Below are 27,768 nucleotides of genomic sequence, written 5' to 3'. Positions count from 1 at the left end.
GAGGTGGCGCTGAGCGGAGCTGCTGTCTGTCCGTCCGTCCGTCCGTCCCAGGAGAGCGTTGTTAAATAGCCCGCCGTCACCTCCAAACGGCCCATGGAGATGCCTGTGCGGGGCGTTAATGGTGGGCGCTGCGTGGCGGGCCCCTGGAGCCCGCAGGGTCACCGGCTCTTCCGCAAAACTAACGCTGCTGTGAATGATCCCTTACAGCTTAAAAAGCCAAAAGTTGCAATTTCTTGACTGGACTCAGTGCCCACCCAGTATGAAGAACTAGATAAGAGTTAATATGACTGATATTCAAGATTAAAAAAAGCCAAACTGAATTTCTGTCTTCTCTGACCTTCTGTGGGAAGCCGCTACGATTTAACAGCTGATAAAACTTTTGCTACACCCACTTACTAATCTTTTGTGTAACTTCAGTGCTGCAGACCCTCCGAACTCGGGCAAAAAGCTGTGGGGGTCAACTTCTTATGTAGTAATGACCAACTACCTTGGTCTATGAGATAAATCTGGTGTTTGGTATGATGTAACAAATTTAATGTACTGTAAAGTTAGGCTCTCTTTGTAATTTGGAGGTGACTGAAGACTTGCCCACTGGTACCTGATGTTAAATATTATTAAAGTGCTGCTTGTTCAAACTGTAATACTGCTAATGGGTTAAGAATAGTGTTCAGAAGTTGTTGTGCTTTTTGAGCCAGAACTGCAAACATGAGCTTAAATATTATTGTTATTCATGCCTTTTACAATCCTTATATCCTTATGCCTGAAAGTTCTACTTTTACAGATACACGATGAAAATAGAAAGTAAAAGCAATTTTATCTTATTTTTGCAACATAGCTAAATAGCTGGTAAAACAAGTGTTATGGAACTGGTGAAAGTGTTGATGTAAATCAAGGCTGTTGTAAAAGAAGAATAATTGAATTGAAGCAACTGAGTTTGAAACACTGTCAAGAGCAATCATTTTATTTTTCATCTAATTAATCTCAGTTCTAGAATAGCCTCACTAAGTATTAGTGTATACTTTAATTGACTATAGTGCTCAATATGACAGTAACATCAGGATTGTTCACAGTGTAGTGTTTTGCTTTTGTTGCAACTCCTAGACTAAGTCCTAAGTCAAGATTTAGTCTCTAACCCCCCAAAAATTCCTAGCTCACCCTTGTTGTTGCCTCTTGTACAGCTTTACTTTTTAAATAGAGCTTCAATGTATTTAAGCTAGTAAATGTTCCTTCCACCTTTTGTTTTTCTTCTGCATCAGTCAGGTTCTACTTATCTTACAGATAGGTAGATAGATGCAACTGTCTTAATTTGCTTCCAAATTTGTTTCCAAAATCTGCTGTATCTGGGCTTATAAAAAAAAACCTTTTCAAGCAACACATTCACTATGCTTTGGTAAAACATGAATTTGGAAACTCAAAATGCAGGCATTAGCATTGTTAATGTGCTTCATATCTAAGGGGGTGAACCTGTTATCAAATGTCACCGTGGCATACCAGGTTGCTGTTTGTCTTGTGCGTGGTGATGATCTGCGTGTATGCTCCAGCCTAGCTGAATTGTTCCTCTGATCTTGCGGTTCTGGGCTGTCATCCACTGTTAGATGATTACAAAGCAGAATATATTCATTGTTCAGCCTCCTACTATTTTGGAAGTCACAAAACTGAAGCTGTAACTTGCCCCCGTGAACAAGATTTTAGTGATAATCTGTTGTCAAGAGTGAGTCTTGCACCAGAGTGTCTAGTGGTCTGTTTAGAATCGAACACTTCAGCCTCAGTGCTATGTTGAGGAAGAAACATTAGCCACAAGAGTCAGGAAACTCGAGATGTCATGTGCTTCTGGGATTATTTTTTTTCATTATAATTTAAAGATACAGCATATGACGTGCCTCGACTGTCAAAATATTTTAAAGATTACCAAGGTTGTAGAAGTTCTATTTTCAAGTTGACTATTCAGGTCAAATATACAGGTAGCATAAATATTCAGTGCAGCAGCACTACTAAATGAATAATAAAATAGCATTTTATGCTTTTAGGGGTTTTTTTTTGTTTTTTAGTTTTCAGCCCATGGTCATTTCTGTGCTTTTTGGGAGAAATTGCTGCAAATGCCCCTTCAAAATTGTCTGCACCAGGTTTAAATTAATTTAATGATGAAACAAAATGCTGACTACTTTTACTATACCTCTATTAAACTTTACTTAAAACTCAATCAGAGTAAAAAGGTATGTGGACTTTTTTCCCCAAAAAATCTGATATTTTGTCTTTCTTATTAAATTCTATTTACAATTTGCAAGTTCTATTCAAATGCACCAGCATTATAAAGGTTCTGGTATTGCTGTCTACTGCTCTTCTATTAGCAGGGTCTATTAGTATTTTTGGTGCTTTAGAGTGTTGTGTTATCAGTGCAAGATGTAGGCTTAATTGCTTGTGTAAATGGAAAATAAAAAAGGAAATTTTAAAAGTTTATTAGATTGTTTCACTATTAGCTTAACTTTCATGTATAAGTTTTTCCTTTTTTGAAGGCTGTTATTTGTACAACTACTTGGTATATTTAATCTTCCACACCCCTGCAAGTGAACAACATTTTCTAATGCAAGTTAACTGTGTGTGCATCTAAATTAACTTTAAAAGTGTTTATGGGCTTGTTAAAAAATACATATGTAAACATACTAAAAGCTATAGGTACTTGATTTGTCCCACAGTGGATGGAAGGAGGAACAAGGTCTGGAAACTGCCAAATTGTGACAGTTTTTCCTTAAACAATTATTAAACAAATTAAGTTAAAAGCTTTATGTTCCTTTTACCTAATTATACTATTCTAGATCCTTAAACTGAATGCTATTACTGCTTTGTCAGTTTATGTTTTTGTTAGCAATTACATCGATCTGAAGTCTTAACTCCTGTCTTTTTAGGCCTTTTAATGCTTCAGAACGTAAAGCAAGCTCCTACGCTGTCGTAGACTGTGATCAAGCAAGAAAGGAAGTTAGTGTCCGCACTGGAGGAGTGACAGATAAGACATCAAGAAAGACTTACACATTTGATATGGTAACTGCCTGTCAAGTTGGGGGCTGCTAGAAACAAACTAGTACACTTCTCTAATGTGGTCTGATTACTGTACTGTGTGATGCTATACGTTACTGTATGGACAAATGGGATGTGTTGTCTTTGCTTCAACAGGTTTTTGGAGCTCAGGCAAAGCAGATTGATGTATACCGTAGTGTTGTGTGTCCCATTTTGGATGAAGTTATTATGGGCTACAACTGTACAGTGTTTGCGTAAGTAAGCCAATAATTAGCTATTAGGAAATTTTATTTGAATTTTAGTTTCTTGTTTACATTTTATTTTTTTATTCTCACAGTTATGGCCAAACTGGTACTGGTAAGACCTTCACGATGGAAGGGGAACGGTCACCCAATGAAGAATATACTTGGGAAGAGGTATACTTTCACTCCTGAGATTTCTCTTGTCTGTACTATAGTTCAAAGTTAGAAATTGCAGAAGGATAAAGAAAATCTAAAGTTGACACCTTTCAAATCCTGAAGCTGACTGACTTTTCTTAAATGTTTATAAATTAACAAATGATCTCATAAATTTATATGAAAGTAAAAACTTTACATCTTTAATGCATGCATACCAGTCTTGGTGATCTTTATATGGAAGATGATCTTTGTCCAAGGTATTCTTGCTTATGTCAAATTGGACTATTTAGTTGAAATTCCACCCTCTCATCCCCAAATCTCTTTCAGTACATTTATGTATTAAATACTTCACTTTATTTTATAGGATCCACTAGCAGGTATAATACCCCGTACGTTGCACCAAATATTTGAAAAACTCACAGAGAATGGTACCGAATTTTCTGTGAAAGTCTCACTTCTGGAAATCTATAATGAGGAGCTTTTTGATCTCCTGAATCCTACTCCTGATGTTGGAGAAAGACTGCAGATGTTTGATGACCCTCGAAACAAGGTTAGTGCTGTCTTCCAAAATTTATCTTAAGGCTTTCAGGATTGTTGAGAAATTTATAATAAGCATGCATTATTTTCTGGCAGAGGGGTGTAATTATTAAAGGCTTGGAAGAAGTAACTGTACACAACAAAAATGAAGTCTACCAAATCCTGGAAAGGGGTGCAGCAAAAAGAACAACTGCAGCTACTTACATGAATGCATATTCCAGGTACAAATCTTCCCTATTTCAGAAACTTTGTTTTGTTCTTGTTTTATTAAGCAGGATCCTACCGAGAAGTAAAAGATGTTGAAGCTAGTGCAGACCTGGCATGATCCTGAGATTATGGATCACAGTTCAGATTGCCAAATGTGGCTTAGAAAGCTATAGTTAGAACTGTGAGGTCATTCTAAGATGTATGAAGGGACATTATAAAATCTGAATGTTTTTCATCTTAAAAATAGGCAAGCTGTTACTCTTTACATGATTTGTCACATAAGCTTCCCCTCTTGTTTAGAGTTTGCATGCTTTGTTATTAATATATTCCTGGTTAATATGCAGAGTCTAGTTGGAAAGGTAGCCCTGGCATTCCACCTAACTAGCTGAGATATAAGTAGCAGAATGTTCTTAATCTGGCATCTAGGATATTGACATTTAATTATAACTCAATGAAGTGAACTTTTTCAAAGCTTTCTATGCCTATGGAAACAAAAGACAGAAGTCTTGACAGGTATGTAACTGAAATACATTGTGTGTACTAGCATGAGATAAATATTCCAGGCAGTAGATAGCGTGCATCTTCAGAAAAAGGCTGTAGTCCTTTCAAGTTTGGAAGATGTTCAGCTGATATACCTGTAGTAGAGAGGCAGATTGTCTTTGTTCTGGCTGTTATGGGTGGTTGGGTTTTTTTACCAATCCTGTTTACTAAATAAAAACTTGATGTAGGAGTCTCAAGTATCCTTTCCTCTCCTCACCACCAGTAGAAAATAGCATGTTAGGATTTGTTATTGAATTTGGAATTTCAAAATACGAAGATCTGTTATTTACAGGTCAACACAAGACCCTCTTTCCAAACCCCAGCTTCTGAACACTTGGAAACTGGATTGTGGAAGTTGAGGATAAGGTTGAAGGGGTTTTTTTTGTATGACAATGCAGGCTACTTCATTTGATTGCAGCTCACAGTCAGAATCTAGTAGTGACACCTTGGTCAAAGATATCGCTGTTTATGACTGATTTTGCATTCTTGAACTACAGATGGGATATCTGTGTTGCTGTGAACAAGTAGTGATCCAGTGTTGCAATAAGCAGATTTTAAATTAAAGATATACTGAGCACATCTGTCCACTGGTGCAAGGGAATGGGTCTTTGGCTACCACAGAATAGAACACAAAACTAATCTGAAATTACAGGGATTGTAAATTGGGGAATCTATTCTGTCTGAACTGTTTTATGTGTGGTCAAACTGGTGTAATTTGGCACCTATGGTTTTCTATGTATGTCAGCTTCCTGTTGTAAAAAAATTATTAAAGGCATAGGCTTGATTTAAAATCATCTTAAACTGTACTACTGTTTTGAATGAAAACTGAATTGAACTTCTACATTTTTAATATTGGATTCAACTACTTGCTGGTTTTCTTAGTCTGAATAAAGACAGATAAATTTCTTAATCTCACATTCTGTAAAACTGTTCTTAGTGTATTGACTAAAAAAAATCTACAAGCCAGTTTTCTTGACATGCCTGTGAGTTGAGAGCACACAAATGTGAACAAGACTGAAGTGTTTCTCTTGGTTTTGCGTGAAATAAGATAAAATTTACCAGGATGGAATAAGGCAAACATCATCCAGTTGCTTCATCACTGGTTTTAAGTACCATATGCATATGTATACACATAAAAATGTACTTGTCTGTCTGAAACTGAGTTCTTTTATAGCCGTTCCCACTCTGTATTTTCGATTACCATCCATATGAAAGAAACTACAGTAGATGGAGAAGAACTTGTTAAAATTGGGAAGCTAAACTTGGTAAGTATTTGAAGTAAATTTCATTGCTGACATTCTTGAAGTAATGAACTAGAATAATCTGACCTTATTCTCTTGAGAATCTAAGGTGGGTTTCTTCTGATAAGGGGAAAAATAATTGTCTTTCATAAAGTGCAATGAACTATATGTGCCACTCTAAGAAATGTCTGTCCCATTTATCACCCTAATGTCTCCTGAACAACTTGTAAGCTAGTTCATGTGCGTTATGTTCTGCAAAACTATGGGACAAACGTTCTTCAGGGTGATTTGAGACAGAAGCATGTCCCTCCCTCTTGTCTTTCAGGTTGATCTTGCAGGCAGTGAAAACATTGGTCGATCTGGGGCAGTTGACAAGAGAGCTCGTGAAGCTGGAAATATCAACCAGTCTCTCCTGACACTAGGAAGAGTTATTACTGCTCTAGTAGAAAGAGCCCCACATATTCCATACAGGGAATCTAAGCTCACAAGAATCCTTCAAGACTCTCTTGGCGGACGAACAAAAACATCAATAATTGCCACAGTTTCTCCTGCATCTATAAATCTTGAGGTAAATTTAAGTCCTAAAATCTATTCCTAAAATACGTATTTTGCTAATGATAAAAAAAAAAAAATGAGTTAACTCTTCAGCTTGACCTAGTGTAACATCTATCACAGGAAACACTGAGTACACTGGAATACGCCCACAGAGCAAAGAACATAATGAACAAGCCTGAAGTTAATCAGAAGCTAACAAAAAAAGCTCTTATTAAGGTAAGCTAGACATATATCTTCACAAATTAAGTTACAGGTTAGGTTTGATTCTGATAGCATAGTTTTTGCTATGCAGGAATTATGAAGTTGTGGAGAAGCCATAAGTAGTAACAGTGCTTTTCTGAGGTGATTTTAATCACTGAACTGGTGCTTTCAAACTAAGCTGCTCTACTGGCACAGTCAATTTGCAGATGCTGAAACTGCTACTAAGACTGAAGCTGGATAGAGAGGGCTATTGCTACTAGCTATGACTCTGTCTATGGCTGCCTGTTTACAAATTAGTGGAGAGCCACTAAATGACACTGGATTTTTTTTTTTCTGGACTTGCTGTATTAGCAGCGTTGTTCCCTGGAAGGTGCCTGAGTTAAAGTGAACTTATCAGTAAGTATGAATGAAGAGCCAATATACAGTAGCTGACTGCTACTAAAGAAGCTGTGATTCCCATTCGAAGCTGTTATATGCAACCAAGTATGATTCAGATGGGAGGTTTCAATGCTCTACATGTGAATTTAAATGGTGCTATACTGAATTATTTGTAACAGAGGTGAAGTCCTTTGCTCATGTGCTTGTACAAAACTTCTAGAGCACTATCTTTGTGAAGTATCTATTAAGCTAAATCTTGAAAGCAAAATAGAAATGTTCAGGTTTACACATGATTGTTTCTTTATGCAGGAATATACTGAAGAGATTGAGCGTCTGAAGCGAGACCTTGCTGCTGCACGAGAAAAAAATGGAGTCTATATTTCCCTTGAAAACTATGAGTATGTCTTCAAAATGTCTATAAAATTACTAACAACAAATCTCAGATACTGGTACCTGTCCTTATACAGAAATGCTTTCAGTTCTATTTTCATGGCAGAAAATAAGGATAGTCAGGAGAATTTAACTGACTGCTCAACTTTTTCTTTAGAAATTCATTATTACACAGATAGAAGCCTAAAGAGTAGATTTGCACTGAGGACTTTATTTATATGTGGAACTTACCATAAGCATAGCTAGGGTGCGGATTTACACCATGAAGCCTTTCTTTCATGAAAGCTCATATAGGAGAGCAAACTTGATATAGTTTACTTTGCTTTGTAAGAGGGCTAGTTTACACAGAAATTTTACAGTGGAAAATTGTCTTAAATCCTTTCTGCATTAAGTGAAAATTACCTGCTTTTCATACAGAAATTCGTAGTACTTATTTTTCAAAATTACTAAGTATATAGTGTAGAAAGCAACAGATAATATTGAAATCAGCTGTTGACTAATTTGTTTGTTTTAATCCTTGCTTGAGAGCCCTTAATGGAAAGCTGACGGTTCAGGAAGAACAAATTGCAGAGTATATTGACAAAATCAGTGTCATGGAGGAAGAAGTGAAAAGAGTAAGTGACATTTCTCAACTATGGCTTTAATCACTCCAAAAATGAAATAAATCTTTGAGGAAGGAGGAAGAAAGTTTGAGCAAACAGTCTGAAGAGTTTTTGTTCTTAATGTTCCCTAATTAGTCAAGAGTGGAAACTTCCTAATCCTTGAAGTTAGGAAGCTGAAATACCATATAGGATTTATTTTTTTAAAAGCTGTTTTAATGTCTACCACCTTACTTTTAATTTGCTTAAAAGCAAAGAATGATAGTAAAGAGGAGAAAGTGATGAGCTCCCATTAACAAATTACACAGAAAATGGGAGCATCCTCTTTAAAAGAAATGCAGATATTAAGTTGCTGGAATCTGTAACTACGCTAATTGGCTTTACTGACTCTTCATTCTATCTGCTTAGATTTGTTTAGTGGGATATTTTTTCTTTTCTTGTGCTGAAACAATTGTTTAGTCTTGTGGTTTGAGTGGGGAAGCAAGAGATTATTACAGTGAAAATGGTGTTGGTTTGTGATATTTTCAGTGAATACAGAGACTATACAAATCTGCAGTCTAGGTTTAAGACCTCTGGGCCTTACAGCTGAAACTACATTGACTGGTAGATGATAACTTGCCTTCTGGTATTGTGACATAATTTGAGGGATGTGAAGCGGGACTGTTGAACTTACAAAAAGCAGTGTTGCCCTATTGATGTTTGTCTTCCATTTTAGATCACTGAACTATTCACAGTTAGTAAAAATGAACTTGAGCAGTGTAAAGCAGACCTGCAAATCAAGGAGAAAGAACTGGAAGAAACCCAAAAAGACCTGCAAGAAACAAAGATTCATCTGGCTGAAGAAGAATATGTGGTTTCAGTTTTGGAAAACACTGAGCAAAAACTTCATGGCACAGCTAGCAAGGTTGTCACAGTTCTTGCACCTAACTGTAACAGTAGCTTTGCATGTTTAGGAGTTTCATGGGCTGTTCAAGGAAATCACTGCTGCTAAAGCATGATGCAAGTGTGACCAAACCTGAATTTAAGGTGGAAAACTAGGATTAGCTCTATAATTTATATTGTGGTGAAAAGCTACTTAAGGTTGCAGGACTTTCTCTGTGGTAATATTGAGAGCTGACTGCTAAACACACTGGCTGGTCTGGAGCTACCTTTCCTTCAGACCAGTTTGTCATGACAGCTCCAGTGCTTTGCAGTATCTATTTTCATTAGTTGTTTTGCAGAATAAGTAATTTTTACTAGAAACTTATGGCTGGCCCTACAAAAGAGCAAGTTATATATAACTGGGGTAGAAAAATAGCAAAAAACTGTGCAGAGGCATGTGCAGTAATTTGCACCCACTGAGTGAGTAATGGAAGCTGTTGCCCTGTCACCTCTATATTTTAGGGTATGGTTTTGATGTATTTGTAGATTGGTCATAACTATCACAGCAGACTTGATGTGATTTTTTTGTGTCCTGCTATTTAAACTGCAAAGGGATGAAACATATATCTTTCATCAACATGAGAATTTCTTTCTACTTAGATTCCTGTAAGGTTGGGATGGGATGCCTGGTGTTTTGCATGTGGGTTGTGATGTGTTTGTGTGAGAGAAATGGGTACAGAAATTATTTACACTGACTACAAAACCAAGAATCCACTATACATTCAAATTCTAAATTATTTGTCACAGAACTAGTACTGGAATTCCTTTGCTTGAGTGCTATTAAGGAATATATTTACTGTAAAATCATTCAGAAAAAGTTGAAGCGGTCAGGATTTTTTTTTGTTACTATTATGTGATAAATGGTATCTTAATTCCTTAAATACTGAGGAGGACCTTTTTTAATGCTTTGATTTCAAAGTTAGAACAAATGGTCGGTAACTTTTTCCTGTGTTCTAAAAATATAAATGACATAAAAGTAGGATTAAGAGCAGTTGTAATTTGATGATGTAAAGAGAAATACCTGTCTTTCTAGAGAGATAATTTCTCCTTTAACTCAGAACTACAGTTGCTTTTTGTTATATAATATATGCTTGACTTCCTGTTTAAAGGCTGACTAAAATAACTTTTAAAATTGTAGTTACTTAGTACAGTTGAAGAAACTACAAAAGATGTATCTGGTCTCCATGCAAAACTGGACCGTAAGAAGGCTGTAGAACAACACAATGCTGTTGTCCAAAATACATTTGCAGGACAAATTGATGTTTTGTTCAACAAGATACAAGATTCAGTTAGTGAAAACAGTTTGAAGCAGCAACAGATGTTGACATCTTACACAAATTTTATAGGTAAGTGTAATACCTGTATTAGGATGTTATCCTGTATTTTTGCAACAGTAATACCAAAGACCGTTTGCTAAAATGATTCTGTTTTAGTAAGTGGGAGAGGCTTTATTTTAAACAATGTCATGATTACAGTTGCACCAATAATAATGTACCTGGGATGATCAGCAGGCTTCCTGGCAATAAGGTGATGAGCAATAAAAAGAGTTCCTATTTACAGTGGAACTTTAAAAAAAAAAAAAAAAAATTGTAATGCTTCTTGATTTTTTTTTTTTATAGGTGACCTCCTGTCTACCAGTTCTTCAGCAGCTAATATTCTTGCATCAGTTGTATCAGCATCTTTTGCCTCTGTTAAAGAATTGGTGTCTACTGAAGTTTCTCAGATGTCTGAAAAAATAACACAACATGAGAATCTGTCACTTAATTGTAAAGCTGAGCTGCTGAGATTAATTGTTAGTAAACTCTTATATTACTTAAGTATATGAAACTGTTCTCAATCAAAAGGAGTTCTGTAAATATCGTATAGCTTTTTTCTGGTCCTCTCTACTTGTCTTTGCTTCAGCACTTGGCCATGATTATGTCCCTCCCCTCTTCCCCTCCCATGTCACCACCACAAACTGTAATGTACTATATAGCAAATACTGTAATAGCAGTATACATGGATATGTATATGGATAGCTTCTTGCAAATATAGAGGAAGAAAAAAGTCATCCTAGTTTACTTTTTCTTTTTTCTTTTTTTACTGCTGTTCCTAGGATGAACACACGTCTGGATTAGAAAGAGCATTACATAACTTGACACCAATGGTAGAATTTGTCTTAGGGCTGAACTGTCAGTTTCAGAGTAACATGAAGAAATATTCTGCTGTGTCTGACAAGGTAACGCACATAACTTGTCTCTTACCTTGTGCTCTTCTATTTAATTTACAGATAACCCTTTGGTGATTTTTGTGCAGTGTGTCAAGAGTGTTTCCACTGCTCGTGTGACCTTTTTTCCTTTATTCTGTCCTATTAGTTCTACCTTTTAGGTCTTTCTTTGAGTTCTTTTCCACTTCAAAGTGTGGTGTATTTGCTTGTTACCTATATTGGCACAACTGCTCACCTAAATGCAACATAAGAATGATAAAGTATGGATGCTAAAAGCTATATGTGACAAATATTTGATAACATCCTTAGTATAGTCTCTCCTGTATTTTGGAAACCTAAAATAACCAACTTAGACAAGTCTTACCACTCCCAATTTCTCTTGCTGTCATACCAAACTTCTTCTGTAGTCACTTTGATTCCCGAGGAATGTGATGCTCTATCTTGTTAACAATAACCGTATATGCAGACAACACTGCACTTATCCTTTGCTTCAATTTCTAGTTCTAGTCTGTCTCATAATGTTTATGTAGAACTGCAACCTCATTCTTCCATGCTGTTTTTTTCCATTTTGTCAAAACCAAATGTTTGTTCCTGGTGATCTGTTGCTCTGACTGAAAAATTTCCCCCTTCTATCAGTTCCAATTCATGTGAAATCAACACCCCTTGTCTAGAGGCTTTTTATTGGTTTTCAGACTCAGACACCAAATATGGCTTACCAGTTCTTGCTTCTTGTTCTTGTATTAACCAAGTACCTTGCCTGTGTCTTCCTATTTTTTGTAACTTGCATGCCAAATTTTGTGTTTGGAAAAGCCCACACTAAGTTGTATTCTGTAGTTTTGGATTGCTGTAAGTGTTATTTTCCACCTTTTATGCACAGTACTTTTTTAGTGCCTTTGACAATTTCCTTGGGATAGAGTTTGTGCCTATATAAATTATGGTAGGGAAAAGATCCGGTTCTTACCTAAAGGCAAATATCTAACTTTAAATAAAACTTTTTTCAAAGATGGAGGGTCATAAAAAGGAAATGGATACCTTCTTTGGAGATCTTTCTCTCAGTCTGAAAAAATTACAGGAAGAAACAACCAGTGCTTTTGCTCAGCTGCAGAATGATTGTGAAAATTTAAAAGAAGAAGTGGAAATGACGAGATTGGCACATACAAAGGTATCCTTAGAGTAAGAAGAAATCCTGACACCAAATGTGATTTCTTGCTTTGATTTAAACTCTTTGTAGCAATAAACTGGTGTACTTGTTTCAGAAGAAATATTAGGACAGTACCTTGATGATTCTAATTCTTTTCACCCTTTGCTGGGCTGCTTTAAGAAGCTTGTATAGGAACATAAAAAAAAAAAATAATCCATGCTCCAAGCATGTCCAGTATATATGCCTTTACTTGTATCTCCAAAAGCAAAGTGCCTATTATCTTCTCTACACAAAAATTGTACCTTCAGCTTTAGAATGACAAAGCTCTTTTATTTGCTGCATTTTTAATAAATGCATTCAAATACCCTTTAAGAATGTTAAAAAGTGCAGAATAACAGTGAAATGTATGACATTTTTCTTAATAGAGCGCAGCCGAATTAGTGTCCTCACTGCAACACCAGCTCGACCTGTTTTCTCAGGAGACTCAGAAGAACTTAACTAATGTACTTGCAAAAAATGGAAGCCTGAAGACCACAATCACTGCTGTGCAAGAAAATGTTCACCTGTAAGGAACAGATTACTTTTGGTGTATACTGATGCAAGATATAACTATGTATGAAGAGGACGGCAAAATTAATGCTCTTCATATTTATATGCTTATAAAGTCTTTGGGGCAAGACCTGTATGTTAGAGCTGAGTTCTTCTACAGAGTGTAGCTCATAGTTCACCTTTCCCCAGAGTAAAAGGTTGTTCTACGAGGCTTTTCCTCAAACTTGTCTCTTGAGCATATTGCAGATAAGAGACCAGGGTTTTGGGGGCAGTATGATGAACAGCCCTCAGTATGGCTGGACTCCATAACTTCATACCATAAAGGCTTAGCTTGAAGTATAATAGTGTATCTATTGCAGCATGCTTCATTCAGTTGCAAGCTGAATAGCTAAGGTATTGGCCAACCTTGTTGGGTTTTTGTTTGTTTGTTTCAGGGGATTTAAGAAACATACTGCTCTGAGTGCTGCAATTTGTAAAAAGAGCAACTACATTATAATTAACTAGTTTGACAGAATTGCACTACTTCACTCATTCTGGTCTTTAATATTTCTAAATGTAGAATGTGTTAAAATACACCTTTCAAAATCTCTGAACTGTTACAAATATGTTGTTGCAGGAAAACTACAGATCTGGTCAGCAGTACAACTTCAAATCACAGCAGTTTTATTGCATCTCTGGATAATTTCTCTCAAGAGCTCAGGATCATAAATGCTGAAAACAAGATGATGCTGGAAGAATCCACTGACCACTGTCAACAACTTCTCAACAATCTCAACAGCGTGTCTCAGGATACTGATAAATGGGGTGAATTTACAACTGCTCAGATAGTCAGCTTTACCAATCAGCAGCTATTGTCCCTCAATGAAGAGAAACAGCAACTTCAGTGTTTACAAAAGGTACCTATAAAGCTTTGTAGTCTAACACAACATTCTGAGACAAACTTGTACAGTAGAATTTCTAGGGGGAAAAAAGTTCTCATTTATAGTCAGAACAAAATGTTTTTTAATCACAGCAGACTTGTGTTATTCAGCTTAAATAGATGCAATTAGGGGAAATCAAAAACTTAATTTAAGAGGAAGACTTTGAACTTAAAGTGCAAATAACTTCAAAAAATGGTGTCTTGATTAATCCCATGCCGCTAACTTCCATTTGTAATTTGGACTTTTTACATCTTTTTGGTAGTATATATATCACTAATTGTAGAGCTTTATCTATCAGTAATATCCCTGGGAGATTTGCACAATGATCAAATACAGACTGTTCTGGAGGATGCAAATGCAGATGGATTAACATCACAGGAGAAAGCATTCCTTCTAGGTATCTACTAGTTCTGGCCTCTTATCTGATAATTTCCTCCTCTAGTTTTTTCAATTTCCATTGCAAACTTCATTTCCCACCCTTGTTTTATTTTTCTAGTAGGTAATGAAATAGGTAAATCCAATATTTTTGCTAACTTTCAGAAAGAAAACTTAAGTGTTGAAAGCATTTGTAGTCTCAAGACACTCCTGTATCTGGGACACCTACTGAACACTTCAGGAGTTTCATTCCAATGGGAATGGCTAAAAATGTTTTCTCCCCCCCCAATGCATAAAGCTTCTAGTGTAGGATTTTCACTTGGAATATCCTAATTCTGTGCTGGGTTGTGCGTAGAAACTTGAGAAGTCTGATCTGAACTGGATAGCATCATCTTTATTCTTATGAGTAGCTTTCTAAAATGATCGTACTTTCTAAGAAACTGACTCTCTTTTGGAGGTAGTTCTCAAAATGAGAGTGTAAAGCTGGCACTGAAACTTCTCAATTTGAGGTCTCTCAGTTGTTTCGGTTCAGGTCGTGTCACTAATCATGCACCACATCTTAGAAAAGAGGCCGTAACCTTAACTTTCCTGTTAACTTGGTGTTTTTGGTTGGGTTTTTGTTTTGTTTTCAGATAAATGAAGAAAACTGTAGTACAGCAATAGCTGAAATTGCTGACCATATTGGTAGACAAAAGGCTGCTGAGGAGAAGGTACTAAATGCCCTTCTTGATCAGATAAAGATTGATCAGGAGACACTTCTGGAGCAGAAGACAGCACTTAATGAGGAAGCACAGCATGGACTGACTCAGGTTAATGGTTTCCTGCAAGAGGATCTTAAAGTGGATATTCCAACAGGTATTTAAAGTAGGTCGGGGACAGAATGGTCTTAGAGAAAGCCATGCGAGTTGCAGAAGTCATAAGTGAAGGTTAATGGGGACATAATGTAATTCGCAGCCTTACACCTTTTCTAAGGTGCATGCAAAGAATGATGACTGAACAAAGCATGATTTCTGTATTGAGTTAATGTGAAAGTGAGGTTCTGTAATTAAAGCAGCTGATGAAAGTGTTTAGTAGTGCCTTTTATTAATATACAATCTTCATTAAAGGGACAACTCCACAGAGAAGAGACTACTTCTATCCAGTCACACTTGTGAGAACAGAACCCCGGGAACTTTTACTGGAGCAATTAAGGCAAAAGCAACTACATCTTGATGCTATGCTAAACAGTGTGACAAAGGAGGTAGAGGATAATGCAGATCAGGTATGTGTATGAATGGCAAATGAGGCTCTTCAGAGAAGGTTTCACATTTTCAGGTGTTGTTTCATGCCACTGTGGAGAGTTGACTAGAACTCTAGAGCTGTTGCAGAGTCATGTGTGCTGAGCTTTTGACAAAAACTGTATCTTGAAAAATAAGAGAAGGCATTAATAACTTAGAGACTTTCATTTCTGTCAAAAATGGAAGTGCCATGTCTTTTATAAATCTGATCATGCTTAGTACAGTCACTTAGGAAATTCAGACATTAAATGCACTTTTCTGAAAACTTCTGTTTTAGGACCTGTTGGAAGAGGAGGAAGGGTTGCAAGAATCCAATGAAAGTCTTGCTAGTGATAAGTCCTTAGTGGATGCAAACATATGCTGCCACACAAATGGTGGCATTCCCTTTTTCCAGGTAACTTCCACAGATATTCCAAATAGCTGTGTATTTAAGAGTGAAGAAATATTATTGTTCCATAATAGTGCTGTAGTCTAAAAGCACCTACTGTCATTTACTGTAGCCTCACAACTTTCTTAAATCCTGTAGAATATGGTTTGTTAAACTTGAACTAAAATAATAGCAGATAAAATAATGAAAGTTTCTGACAAGCTGGACAGACAGTAGAAAACTCCTCAACAAATAATCCTGCATGAAAAAAAGGTCATAATTTACTTGACATGAATATGTGTTTTAATGGAAACGTTGAAATCAGATGTGGAGTATTTTCTTAGAGGCCAGATAGAAATATTAGCATTCTTGATTCTTCACTTTTTTAAAAAAACCCAAACTTTCTTCCTTTTTACACTCTTGCTCTACCAATGTATCAGTGTAAACCCCTGGTATATTAGGCTTGGGTTTGGCTTGTGGGGGGGTGTATCTACTTGTATTGGATCCCTTAAAAGTAGCTGCTGAACTTCCAGATGTATACAATAAATCTCTTCTTACAGTAAATGCAATATTAGAAACGTTTCTCAGGAGTTCAACCAACTTTTTTTTCTCAGGACACTATATACACTGCATTGTACATCAGCAAGTAGTCTTTAATTTGTTTTCTCTTAAAATGGATAATTTATTGAGCATTTTCTTTAAATCCCAGCACAAAAGGAGTCACAAAAAGGATAAAGAGAACAAATCTGCAGCTACAGTGGAGAAGAACAAAATAGAGGATATGACGGAACACTTTCTTCCCAAATCTAAGCTTCCTTTAAGATCACTGAACTAAGATATATCCACTGCAGATTCCTGTTTTGAAATACTTAAGTTTAATTGTCTACTGAGCCATAGCTTTCTTTGGTTATTCTCAGTCTCTGTATATAGGGATATATTGATGCAAAGTTGGATCAAAAGACTGGTCTGCCAAATGTCCTGTCTTTGTATCATTTTTATATGCCGTAGCTTGCAAAGTATTAACAGATTAAAAAAACCAAAACAAAACAAAAAAAACCCTGCAGATTATGGTGCTGTATGTTAAATATTTTTATGTTGTCAAATAAGAGATCCTTTTCTTTTTCTCAGTAAATTTAAAACAGAGCAGAAAGGGATGTGGAAAAATGCTTTATCAGCGTTGCCAGCTGCCATTTTATTTCTTAATTAACTGTAAATAAGTGTTTTGTACCTGCTTTTTAGTTTGATTCCTTTTTTCTATGAAATAGTTGTCTTTTGACTGGGATACTTAAAATAAATCATTGATACATGTAAAACAAATGTATAAGCACCTCCCTCAGACTAAAACAACCTTACATGACTTTCATCTTATATTACCAGGTTTAATTTACCTAAAACAGTAGCAGCTGTGTCATAATTCTTGTGCTGTCAGAAAAGGATGGTTCTCTCCCTTGTTTCATAATAGACAACAGCTTTTATTTCAGTGCCTCTTCAGTATATGAAAGCTTATCTCACTGCTGGGTCTTGGGGGTTTTTTTGTTTTTATTTTGTTTGTTTTGAACCCCACTGTTCTTATCTTCCTCTTAACCTGCAGCTGTGATGTGTTGGCTTGGATATGATGTCAACCACAGCTTATGTATTGTAAACTGGTAGCATTTCTTTTAAGATGTAGACACTTAACGTTAAAACATATGAACTTGGTTACAAATGCAGCTCCTATGTTGTATAACAACAGTGAATTTCCAGTAATTGATAGTAGCATTTGACCAGCTGCTCTTTTCATGCTGCTTACCTGAGAATTTGAAGAAAACTTCAAGCTATAATGTGCTAAAAATGTAGGTGAATAGGATTACGATGGGAGCAACCTTAATTTTACATTGAAGCACTATTCTTAGCTAACTATCAAAACATGATTTAAGAGATTATTCATTTTTCTATATTTAGCTTGCAGGCTTAAGTTGATCTTTCTTCAGAGGGGGTGGTCCATATGTCAACTAGATATACTTTGGACACCATTCAAGCAGTACACTGCAGGCCTGCTGATGGACAGAGACAGAAAGACATCATATAAGTATGCCCTTGCACTGATTCTCTGAACTTTCTGGCATGAGATAGACAGTTACTCAGTTGTGTTTGTCTGAAACATCTATCTTACCGCTTACTTATCCTCTCTCTTTTGCCTCTGTGGCCAAAGCTAATTCCTTTTTCTTAACAGCCTGATAGGAGGAGGGAAAGCATTCTTCCCCTTTCAAATTAATAAGAGACTCAGATATGGCTTTTACTTTATTTTAGGTGGGTGTTATAATATCTTGGTACCTACCTTATATATCAAATATTTCTGTTGTTGTAGCAGACTTGAAATACTGGAAACTGCTTCAGAGTATTTGACATATTGTCAGATTCTGGCACTAGAAACTTAATAGACTTAAGAACACCACATGTCTGTTAATACTGACTAGGTATAAGCATGATCTTCCAAGACTGTTCAAGAAATAATTTACTAATTAAAATTCAATGAGAAGAGGTGATCCCACAGCTGTTTTGGAATGACCTAAGCCAGATATGAGAGGCTTGTGCAAGCTTTTCACCCTACTACTTCATTTTCCCTGTGGAGTTCACAGGATCAGTATGAACACACAAACTGGAACAGCCAGCACTGGAGGAGGCTCGCATCTGTAAAATCACACCAGAATCTGTGCTTCTTGGCTTTAACCTCTTTGAAACTGTTTTTTCTACCTTAGCTATTTGGTTTCCCCTGCTTTCCTGATAACTGTGAGCCTTAGCTGTATGAATTTCATGGACTGCTGGCATGCTTTTTCTTTTTCTGAAGTACACCTCAGAGTAAATTTTTCTTTTGTTTGTTATATTGGCATGACACATCCTTGTTTCACTGGCCATGGTGTCCAGAGGTCACATCAGAAACCTGTACAGGATCAAAAATCTGGATGCAGAACTTGTTTCAGCTTCTCTGTCTGTGTCTCTTTTCCCACTAGATGGCTCTAACACTAAAGTGTTAATCCAAAACTCAAGTACTGGCCACTAACTAGGATGTAGAAGTAAGCATTTTGCCAAGTTTTTTTGTCAAGCATCTGTTAAAAGAACAGGTTTCAAAAACTACTATCAAATTTATGCTTCCACAAAGATAATTCTATATTCAAACTTGGGCAAGAGATTGTTTTTATGAAGAGACACATTTGAGAAAAAGATGATACAACCTATGTCTTGAGCTTTGCTGCAGCATCGGTAGACACCCAGTAACTAAATTCTTGTCCTCACCCGCTCACTGGGTTCCCCACCATGTGGGCATTGCCCGAAGTAGAAAGCAATGTGTGTTTGTTTTGGTATGTTGTGTGATGTATGATAAAAGGAGGGTAAGAAAAATAGGTCTAATCCAGAGGGAAGAAATGGCATAGTCCAGGCTTGCTTACCTGGTAGTTTGAATTTGTCTTGTTATAAGGCATCCTTTTATAAGAAGATTATAGGAAGCCATTTCCACATAATAAATGGAAAGGTCATGCCCTCACTGACTTAGTCCAGCTGAGTATGAGGGAGAGTTGTGGTGATGGGCTGTAGTATATGGCTGTGTTCTAATTAACCTGATGAGGTTTTCTCGGATTCTGGATTAGTGGCTGTCCTGGTTTCAATAGGGCTAGCCAAGTGAAACTATCACAGTGGCCAAGTGGGACAGCTCTTGATTTAATAAAAAACTCCGGTAGGATGAATGTGATGTGGGGAAATGAAAAGAGGGAAAAATAGTTTAAATACATGTAAAGGGGGGAAAGGAGAAAGTGATAAGGGGGGCACGGGAAGCACAGATGATCAGAGCCACCAGCTTGCTTTTCCAGTGAAAAAATTAGCAGTTAGGAGGAAATGGAGGGAAGGAAACTTCCTGCTTCTTCCTGGAAACTGGGGAGCCACGGCAATTGCTGCATCAGAGTTGTTGGAGGATGCAATGCTTATCTGAAGAGAGAAGACTAAGCTGACTGGCTGCTATTGGTGGCTGGTTTTATTTTGGGTATCAGAAGCAACTATGTGGGGTTAGAGAGGAGTGAGAAGGTGCATGGTTGCTAGACTCTGCCTTTCTTTTTTCTGTTAGGTATCTGTCACTATTGTCATTGTCTGTTAAATGGGTTGAGGGAAACGAAGCCTGTAGCTGTCTAGGGTGATGAAAGAAAAAAATGAAACTAGAAAGAACTGGAAAAATAAAATTGTTTAATCTTCCTTTTCCATCAAAAAGAGATTGGAAGGGGAGGGAGGGAAGAGAGAGTTCTAATGTTCTGGAGCATTAAAAACAGGAAAAAAAAAAAAAAATATATATGGTTGGTAAATATATACTTTTTAAACAAGTGTTTACAACCATTTGACTACTATTTTTTTCTTTCCCTGTTAGAAACTACTTTTTATGGTAGAAGGCAATGCTCTATAAACTGCACGCCCACACACACAGTTACTTTATAAAGTTAAATAACAATAAATCATGCTAGGCTTTGCATTAGTGGGCTTTATGTGACATAGTATTATAGGTGAGATGTAGACCACCTAGCAAAGTAGGCCGTTCTTGTGGATTGAACACGAACTTGGTCCACAGCAGCATTGCTGGGCTCAATGTTGAAAATGTTAAAAGTATGAACACAGCGCAGCTGAGTGAATGTTTAAATCCCTATGTTCACTATATTTCTAAAGTCAACTTTGATTCCATAGTCACAGGTCTAGCTACCAAAAGGAGAGCACGCTATAGCTACGCAAGTGCTCTTCAGACAGATAAAAAGGAGAAAAACCTTGGTCCAGCTGTCTCTCCTCAGGGAATAAATTAGATACAAGCTGCCATTTTTATATGAGGTCTGAAAATTGTTTCATACTTCCAGATTTCTAAAACTTTGAGAAGACTGTCAGCTTTCAGGTGGCACAAAGTTAGATTTTGTAAAATAACAGAGATTATTTACTTTTTCTTCAAAATATTAAACCTTTATAAATGTTCCCTTAGTTATGCTTGAGACTTTTTTGTGACTCTTGGTCTGTTCGTAATCTAAACATTGTAATTCAAAGAATGAAGCACAATGACTAAAACTTTGAACTTGACTAGTGTGTTTTCTTTATTAAAAGTGACCAAAACATAAGAGTGAAATAAACAGAAATATGACATAAAAGTACATTAGATTTTTTCAGTTCTTTCCAGATAAAATAATCTATAATTGTTGATAACATGTATATAATTTTGACTATAATTTTATTCTGACAATGTCCAGGGTGCTAAAGGTACATGTGAAGATTTTTTTCATATGTTAAGAAATTGTATTTTCATTGGCAGAAGTTAATTTTTTAAAAATATCTTCTTTTTTTGCCTAATTAACACAGAAATTTTGCAAAGTGAAAAATAAAAATTAGCAGGAAAAAAAAAATATGGTCTTTTAGCATTTATGACAAATATTCAACAAAACAGGTTAAATACATGGTAAGATACTTCTCTTTTCCTCCCCAGCCATTTGAGTAAGAATAATGAATGCTGTTTCTCAGAGGACCGATTTCCCCACTGCACAAGTCTGGTCTTACCTGGGGCTAATTCTGCTGCAGTTGCTCGGTTTATACTAAAGTGATAAGTTGAAGGATCAGATTCTCTATTTTCCAAAATATATACTGAGTTGATAATGATGCTTTAAAAAACAAAAAAAATTCTAAGGCCCTATCTGGTCTCTATGGCCAAAAGGTTTCGTGGCATTTAGAAGGGTTTGTCTAGGCAAGACTGGAAGTTGTTTTCATCCCTAATTCTGTATGTTCTTTCACGGGTACTTCAAACATACCTACTTCCCCTACTTTTTAAAATGACTTCGGGGTCTTGCAGGATAGGTATGATGTCACTGTTCTGCTGTTAAGGACTAGACCCAGTGTCTGTTGAAGCTAGCACTGGCTGTAGCGGCCACTGGATCATGCCCATGTCCTTAGGCATAGTGTGGCATCACAGGAAGAGGAACCTTCTAAACCTCCAAAGGATGGCACAGATACCCCCTGTCTTCTGGAACATAACTTCATGCTGAATCCAAGTACCACTACTCCCACTTTGGAAGCGGAAACATGTTTCTGAGGGAGTAAATTCCAATTTATTTTTCTTTTTAATTTTTATCTTTTTCACAGAAGAGCTTAAGTAACCCCTGTCATGTAAGGACTGCTTTGGGAAATTGGTTTTTCACATTTCAATTAGCTTCTCCTGGCACTCAAACCAAAACATAAGGGGCATTATCATTATGTTTAGAAGGTAAAGGAAATAAAGAAGTGAATCACTTATCATTTGTTATAGCCACCATCTTCTATGACTTAATTAAAATATTAATTTCAAACCCATTCAGTTATAGGTAGATATTTGAATGGTTATAACATAATAATGATAGGTGCCAAAATTTTGCTCATTCACTCTAACAGTTTATTTTAGGAAATTCAGTCCAGCAGGATGAACCTTGAATATACAGATTAATGCAAGGAAGGAAATTTTATGATGTCTGTTAGTTAATACAGAAGCCAATCTTATTAATCATGGATTTACAGAGGGCTGTTTTATTAGATGTTAACCATAGCTTATGTTGACAATTGATTTTCATTGTAGGACAACTAATTTGTAATAAGATAAAGATAATTAAATTGACTTTATAAAGGTTACTATCATAAATGTCAGTACCTGTGAATAGCAAACATAAAGCTGCTTTAGCAGCAAAAATTCAGTTAAGTGATAGGTGCTTTCTTTCCATTACATTTAGTAGTCCCTGAACATTTCTAGCCTACCTTTTCTTTTCCAGAGTTTATACCTACTGCTGTGAAAAACTTTGGGTTGAAGCCTCACTTTCAGTTTATTTTCTTTCCAATACAACAGGAGCAAAACATTTTTAAAGTTATAGAAGTAAAACAAAACAAAGCACTACATACAAATGTATTTTTCAATGGAGTTTTTTCCTGTCATTTCTCAGATTTGTCATAAAATTAATTAGAATACTATGTTGAAAGAGATGTTTGATCTACAATAAAATCTGACTTTTAGGGGGTTTTAAGTATTAAAAAGAGTAATTATTATTGAAGTTAATTTGGACCTTGCAAAAATGAGAATATTTGGAACTTATTTATTTTTTTTAAATTGTATTATTTTGATAATGTAGAATCATAGAATCATAGAAGGGTTAGGATTGGAAGGGACCTTAAAGATCACAGAATCACAGAATATTGGGGATTGGAAGGGACCTCGAAAGATTGTCTAGTTCCAACCTCCCTGCCATCAGCAGGGACACCTTCCACTAGATCAGGTTGCTCAAAGCCTCATCCAGCCTGGCCTTAAACACTTCCAGGGAGGGGGCATCCACAGCTTCCTTGGGCAACCTGTTCCAGTGTCTGACCACTCTCACAGTGAAGAACTTCTTCCTAATATCTAATCTAAACCTACCCTCTTTCAGCTTAAAGCCATTTCCACTTGTTCTGCCCTTATGAAAAGTCCTTCCCCAGCTTTCTTGTAGGCCCCCTTCAGGTATTGGAAGGCCTCTATAAGATCTCCCCGGAGCCTTCTCTTTTCCATGTATCTCTTCATCCCTTAATACCATCCATCCATCTGGGTACAATCTTTTGAAAATGTGGAGGAATACAGCAAATGTTAGAGACCTTGGAAAAGCACCTAAAGTAATATCTTCAAACCTAGTGACAGTGCATTCCCGACCTTTGGCAATGTGGGAACTACCCAGTACAGAAGTAAATTCTGTCAGAACACTCACAGTATATTTTTACTGTAACATTAATCTTTAGTTTCTAGTTCTAATTTGCCATAACATTACAGGCTTGTAACTTGTCATTGCTGCTTTGGTGTTTCAGACCAGTATTGAAAGGCAAGAGGGAGTAATTTAGGAAGAATTTAACTGTGGTATAAGAATGAATATTTGGTATATTTGGGGGGTTTTTAATGAAATACACTTGGCTGCAGGATCTTTGTATTATTAGAGGTAATAATTCTTTCATGGTTTTGCAGGTTGTGGAAAGAAGAGTTAGCTAGATGGTACAGTACAGAGGAAGCGAGCAGCACATCACAAGAAGATGGTTTACCAGAGATGTCAGGCTGCTGGTTGCTGGGCTGCAATATAGGTGCCAACCCAGTGTGCCTGTTATGCTCAATTCCTGACATGGCAAATCAGCTTCATGTCCAGAGCAAAAAGCACTGAAGTTCTTCATAACTTAAACTGATGTCTGGTTTCCCTATGGCATTGTTACTGGTGTAGTGTTCTCCACTGTATTTTTGATGCTTTGTCGTTCACAGCCCATGTATCTGTTCTCATGCCACCACGGTTTAGAACTTGTCATATTCATGGCGCTGCAATTATTTCCACTTGCATTTTGTGTGCTGAGGGGCCTGATCTCAAACCCAGTTGGAGCTCAGTGTGGCAGAAAATGGGGTTTCAGCCCTCACCACCTCTTCAGCAGCTGGGGTTGATTTTGACAGAGCTCAGAAGTCCTGGTGAAGCTGAGGTGGAGATTGTAATCTTGTGCTCAAGCCACCTCTTGGCCACAGGTTTTCCTTCCAAAGCAAAGCATGGCCTGGAGTCACCCTACCTATGTTTGTTTAGGTACCTAAGGGAGAATCCTGTTATGCCCTGCCCTCTCTAAAGTCAAGGAAGAGACAGAAACCTCAGAGTGATTTATTGCTAGGTGCCCTGCTTGTTTCTGTCCATTGACTACATGAGAACTAAAGGAGGTAATGATTTTTTAACTTGGATGCTACAAGTGCATAGATGAATCTGGGATAAGCATCACTCACTTTGAATTTTCCTATTGTGTTTTTTTGATGCTTAAGACAGTTATTGAAACATAAAAGACAGATGCTTTGGCTGAATTTTGACTCTTCACAGCTACCTCACGCTGTGCTGTTAGCCACCTTCAGGTCATAATAAATAGCGCTTTCTGGTTCTCTGTATGTGTACTTGTAGTGAAGGTGCTGAAGCCATTGCAATACTCTGATATTGCCTGGTTTTAATACATTACTTAATCTGCTCAGGACTAAGCCAAGGCAGACTCATTCTTCAGGCAGTTTCCATTTTGATGTAGTATTTACTTTAAATGAAAGGCCATGATCCTGTTCAAAGACATGATTTCCCCCGCTCTCCCCTGCTGTCATTAGAGTCAGATAACAGGAAGAGACAGTAAGATAACTGCCACTTATTTGGATTTCACTGAAGCTTTCAGGCAGAAACGGGGACGCCAGCCAGAGCCAAATCAATTCATTTGAATGATTTGCTGATTATCTGTGTTAGTTATTCCCTGATTATCTTGCCTGGTGTCCAGGACTAGCTCTTTGCCTTTGGGCTTGGGTTGGCTGTTTATTTTAACCTATTATTTCCAGGGAATATTCTGCATCATGAGTAGTGCACCCCAGTCTGTAGAGACAAGAATAATTGGCACTGGAAAAACTGACTGGTGTGTTGATAACTGACAGAAAAAAGCTTGATTGTGGTTTTTCATGAAGGCATCTTAACTTGTTAGTGAAACAGGGCTAATAAAGTGGCCTTTGATAGCTCCTTTCAAGACTATGGCTTGAACATTTAGATCATGACTTTTGTTTTATATTTAATATTGAAATTATATGAACATTCCTAGAGCTCCCCGCCAAGATACACTGAACAGGGTACTATGCGGATCATATCTGTAGAATTTAGTCTAAAAGACTGGTCAGGGAGCAGGTGAACAGGCACAGAGAGGCACGGATGTGGTGACCTGAGCTCCAGCAGCAGCATGCCGTGGCAAAGGTAGGTGTCCAGGTCTCCCGTTTCCAGTCCAGAGTTGCTGGATCATGATCTTCTCCTTCCTCTGTCTGGCAGCACAGTGCTACTCTAGTCACTGCTGCATCCCTCGCTGGGAGCTGACATTCTCCATCCCAGTAATGCTTGGACAAAAAGAGAGAGCCAGTGCTGCTCCTAACGCTTGACTTGAATGTAAGCTTTCCTTCCATGGAGTCTACCAACATGCAAGACAAGGAACTATACGAACATTTAGGAAATTTGAGTTAATGACATTGGCTAAAGTTAAAGTCTGTGTGATGGAGCTAGAGTAGCAGACGACTAACTCAGCCAGATAGTGCAGTCTGACCTCCTCCCTCCTGCAACCAAAGGATCTGAAAAATTCTTCAAAATCCAAGGAAACATCTTATACTTTGGGCCTTCAGGCAACAAAGAGAAAATGAAGCTTCTGAATTTGATCCTCTTGCATTGCTTTTCCCTTCCTGGTGAGGCAGGGCCTTAGCCAACAAACAGATTGTTTTCTGACTTGCAACCATGTGCGTTTTAACAACATAATACAGATAAACATATATGGCTTTCTCGACACTAGAAATAAGTTACTTGATTCTATTAATCATGTTTCCTGAGTGAATTTTTCTGCAGTAACTAAGGCACAGGATCTGAGCTAATGCAGGAAAAGAGGGGAAAGAAAGCTGTGACCAAAATGAAATTCTATCATTCTGAATGATACAGAAAGAAACTTCAATGACAAAGCAATACAGATGAAATCAGACTGCTTGTTTTGCAACCAAACACACAGAACAAGAAACGAAAGCAGCTCATTATGCTATTAGAATTATGGGCTGGTTTTCTCTCCCTCCTTCCCTTCTGGACTAGAGCAACTGGCGCAGCCCATGGGGTGAGGCTCCCTACCCAGATGAGAGCAGCGGCCATGGGGCCAGGGCCCTCTCCCTGCCTCACCAGCCTGCCGTCCTCTCCTTCCTGACTCTGTCTGTGCATGTACAGCTCTGCTCGTTTTACTTGTCAATCAAGAGAAATTGAGAAGACTGAGGAGAGACTGATAAACCAGCAATTACAGAGCAAAGTCAACAAGAAGAGATGGCACCACGTTGGCTGGTGGGAGCATTTGTTTAGGGAGGGGAGAGAGCTCCAAGAGCAGATAGAATTTTCACAGCATGGATAACAGGTTTCCTCTTTACATCAGTCCCCAATGAAGTTGGTCCAAGCTATCCTATCTGCAAAACCAAATTTTTGTCTGGGACAATAAACCTAACTGTCCTGAAGCCTTAAAATACTCCATTTCAGTTGTACACTTTGCTGTAAACTTCATGTATTAATGTCAGCTGGATCAGATCTAATTAAAATGTCCAAAGAGGAATTTAGAAGTGCCAGAGCCAACATTCAGCTTAAAGATTGATTCTTTAGGCTTACTGGGATCTATTGACATATGTGTCTCTCCTTAGGAGAGGAACATTAGAGCTGCCATACCAAAACTGACCATTCACTCCAATACCTTCTTCCTGCCAGTGACCAGAAGAGGCTACGGAGGGGAACTGTGTGAGAAACAGGCACAGATAGAGAAATCCTTTCCTGCCTTCATCAAACAGCAGTGTAAGGGCTTCCTGAGCCAGACGCTGTGAGCAAGCTACTATGTTTAATACTCATCAGTGTACCTATCCTCCATTAATTTGTCTTCTCCTTTTCTGAACCCATTTGTACTTTTGGCATCCAGTGCTTCCCATGGCAACAAGTTCCACAATTTAATTATGCTCTGTGTGAAAAAGTACTTCCTTTTGTTTGTTTTAAACCTGCTAAAACAGAATTACAGGATGCACAACAGAATTGCATGGGCAGGCTTCAATGGGAAGATAATGTGGAACGACAATGGAAAATCAGTCTCAGCACAGAGAACTGGAAACCAGCTTTGTTTTTGCTTTGCTCTGACCACCAGTACGGGGTTAGTTAGTACTTCCTATCGTTCCTCTCCCTGTCATAAATAAACCAATTTACCTGATTAGTGTGAAGAGTTAGAAAACAATCAGCTCCCTACACAAATGGCAATGTTTGTCAGAAAAGTGAGGTCCTCCATCTTCCTTTGCTCTTAGGGCGGAAAAGATGTGCTGGCTGCTGCACCGGGCAAGGAAGGCTTCTGAATTTGCATTTGAATTTACTAGGTGATGCGGTAGTTAAAAATATCAATGTGAT

The 27,768-nt window shown here is 37.4% G+C and overlaps 1 protein-coding gene across 1 annotated transcript; it reads left to right on the top strand.

Annotated features, from left to right (window-relative positions):
* Positions 1 to 2,903: 2,903 nt before the first annotated feature.
* On the top strand, positions 2,904 to 16,649 carry KIF11 (kinesin family member 11; the record flags this gene model as incomplete). Its single annotated transcript, XM_029087255.1, has 21 exons — positions 2,904 to 3,036; positions 3,169 to 3,266; positions 3,350 to 3,428; positions 3,775 to 3,960; positions 4,044 to 4,168; positions 5,869 to 5,959; positions 6,261 to 6,503; positions 6,611 to 6,706; positions 7,379 to 7,467; positions 7,986 to 8,073; positions 8,774 to 8,962; positions 10,118 to 10,325; positions 10,599 to 10,771; positions 11,075 to 11,197; positions 12,189 to 12,347; positions 12,752 to 12,891; positions 13,492 to 13,771; positions 14,803 to 15,025; positions 15,277 to 15,431; positions 15,725 to 15,841; positions 16,524 to 16,649. Coding segments are annotated over 21 exons (3,121 nt in total), but the record flags the coding sequence as incomplete, so codon positions are not given.
* Positions 16,650 to 27,768: the final 11,119 nt, after the last annotated feature.

Source organism: Antrostomus carolinensis, unplaced genomic scaffold (genome assembly GCF_000700745.2).
Source record: "Antrostomus carolinensis isolate BGI_N321 unplaced genomic scaffold, ASM70074v2 scaffold52511, whole genome shotgun sequence".
NCBI classification, from domain to species: Eukaryota; Metazoa; Chordata; class Aves; order Caprimulgiformes; family Caprimulgidae; genus Antrostomus; species Antrostomus carolinensis.
This window is presented reverse-complemented; position numbering and strand designations above follow the sequence as displayed.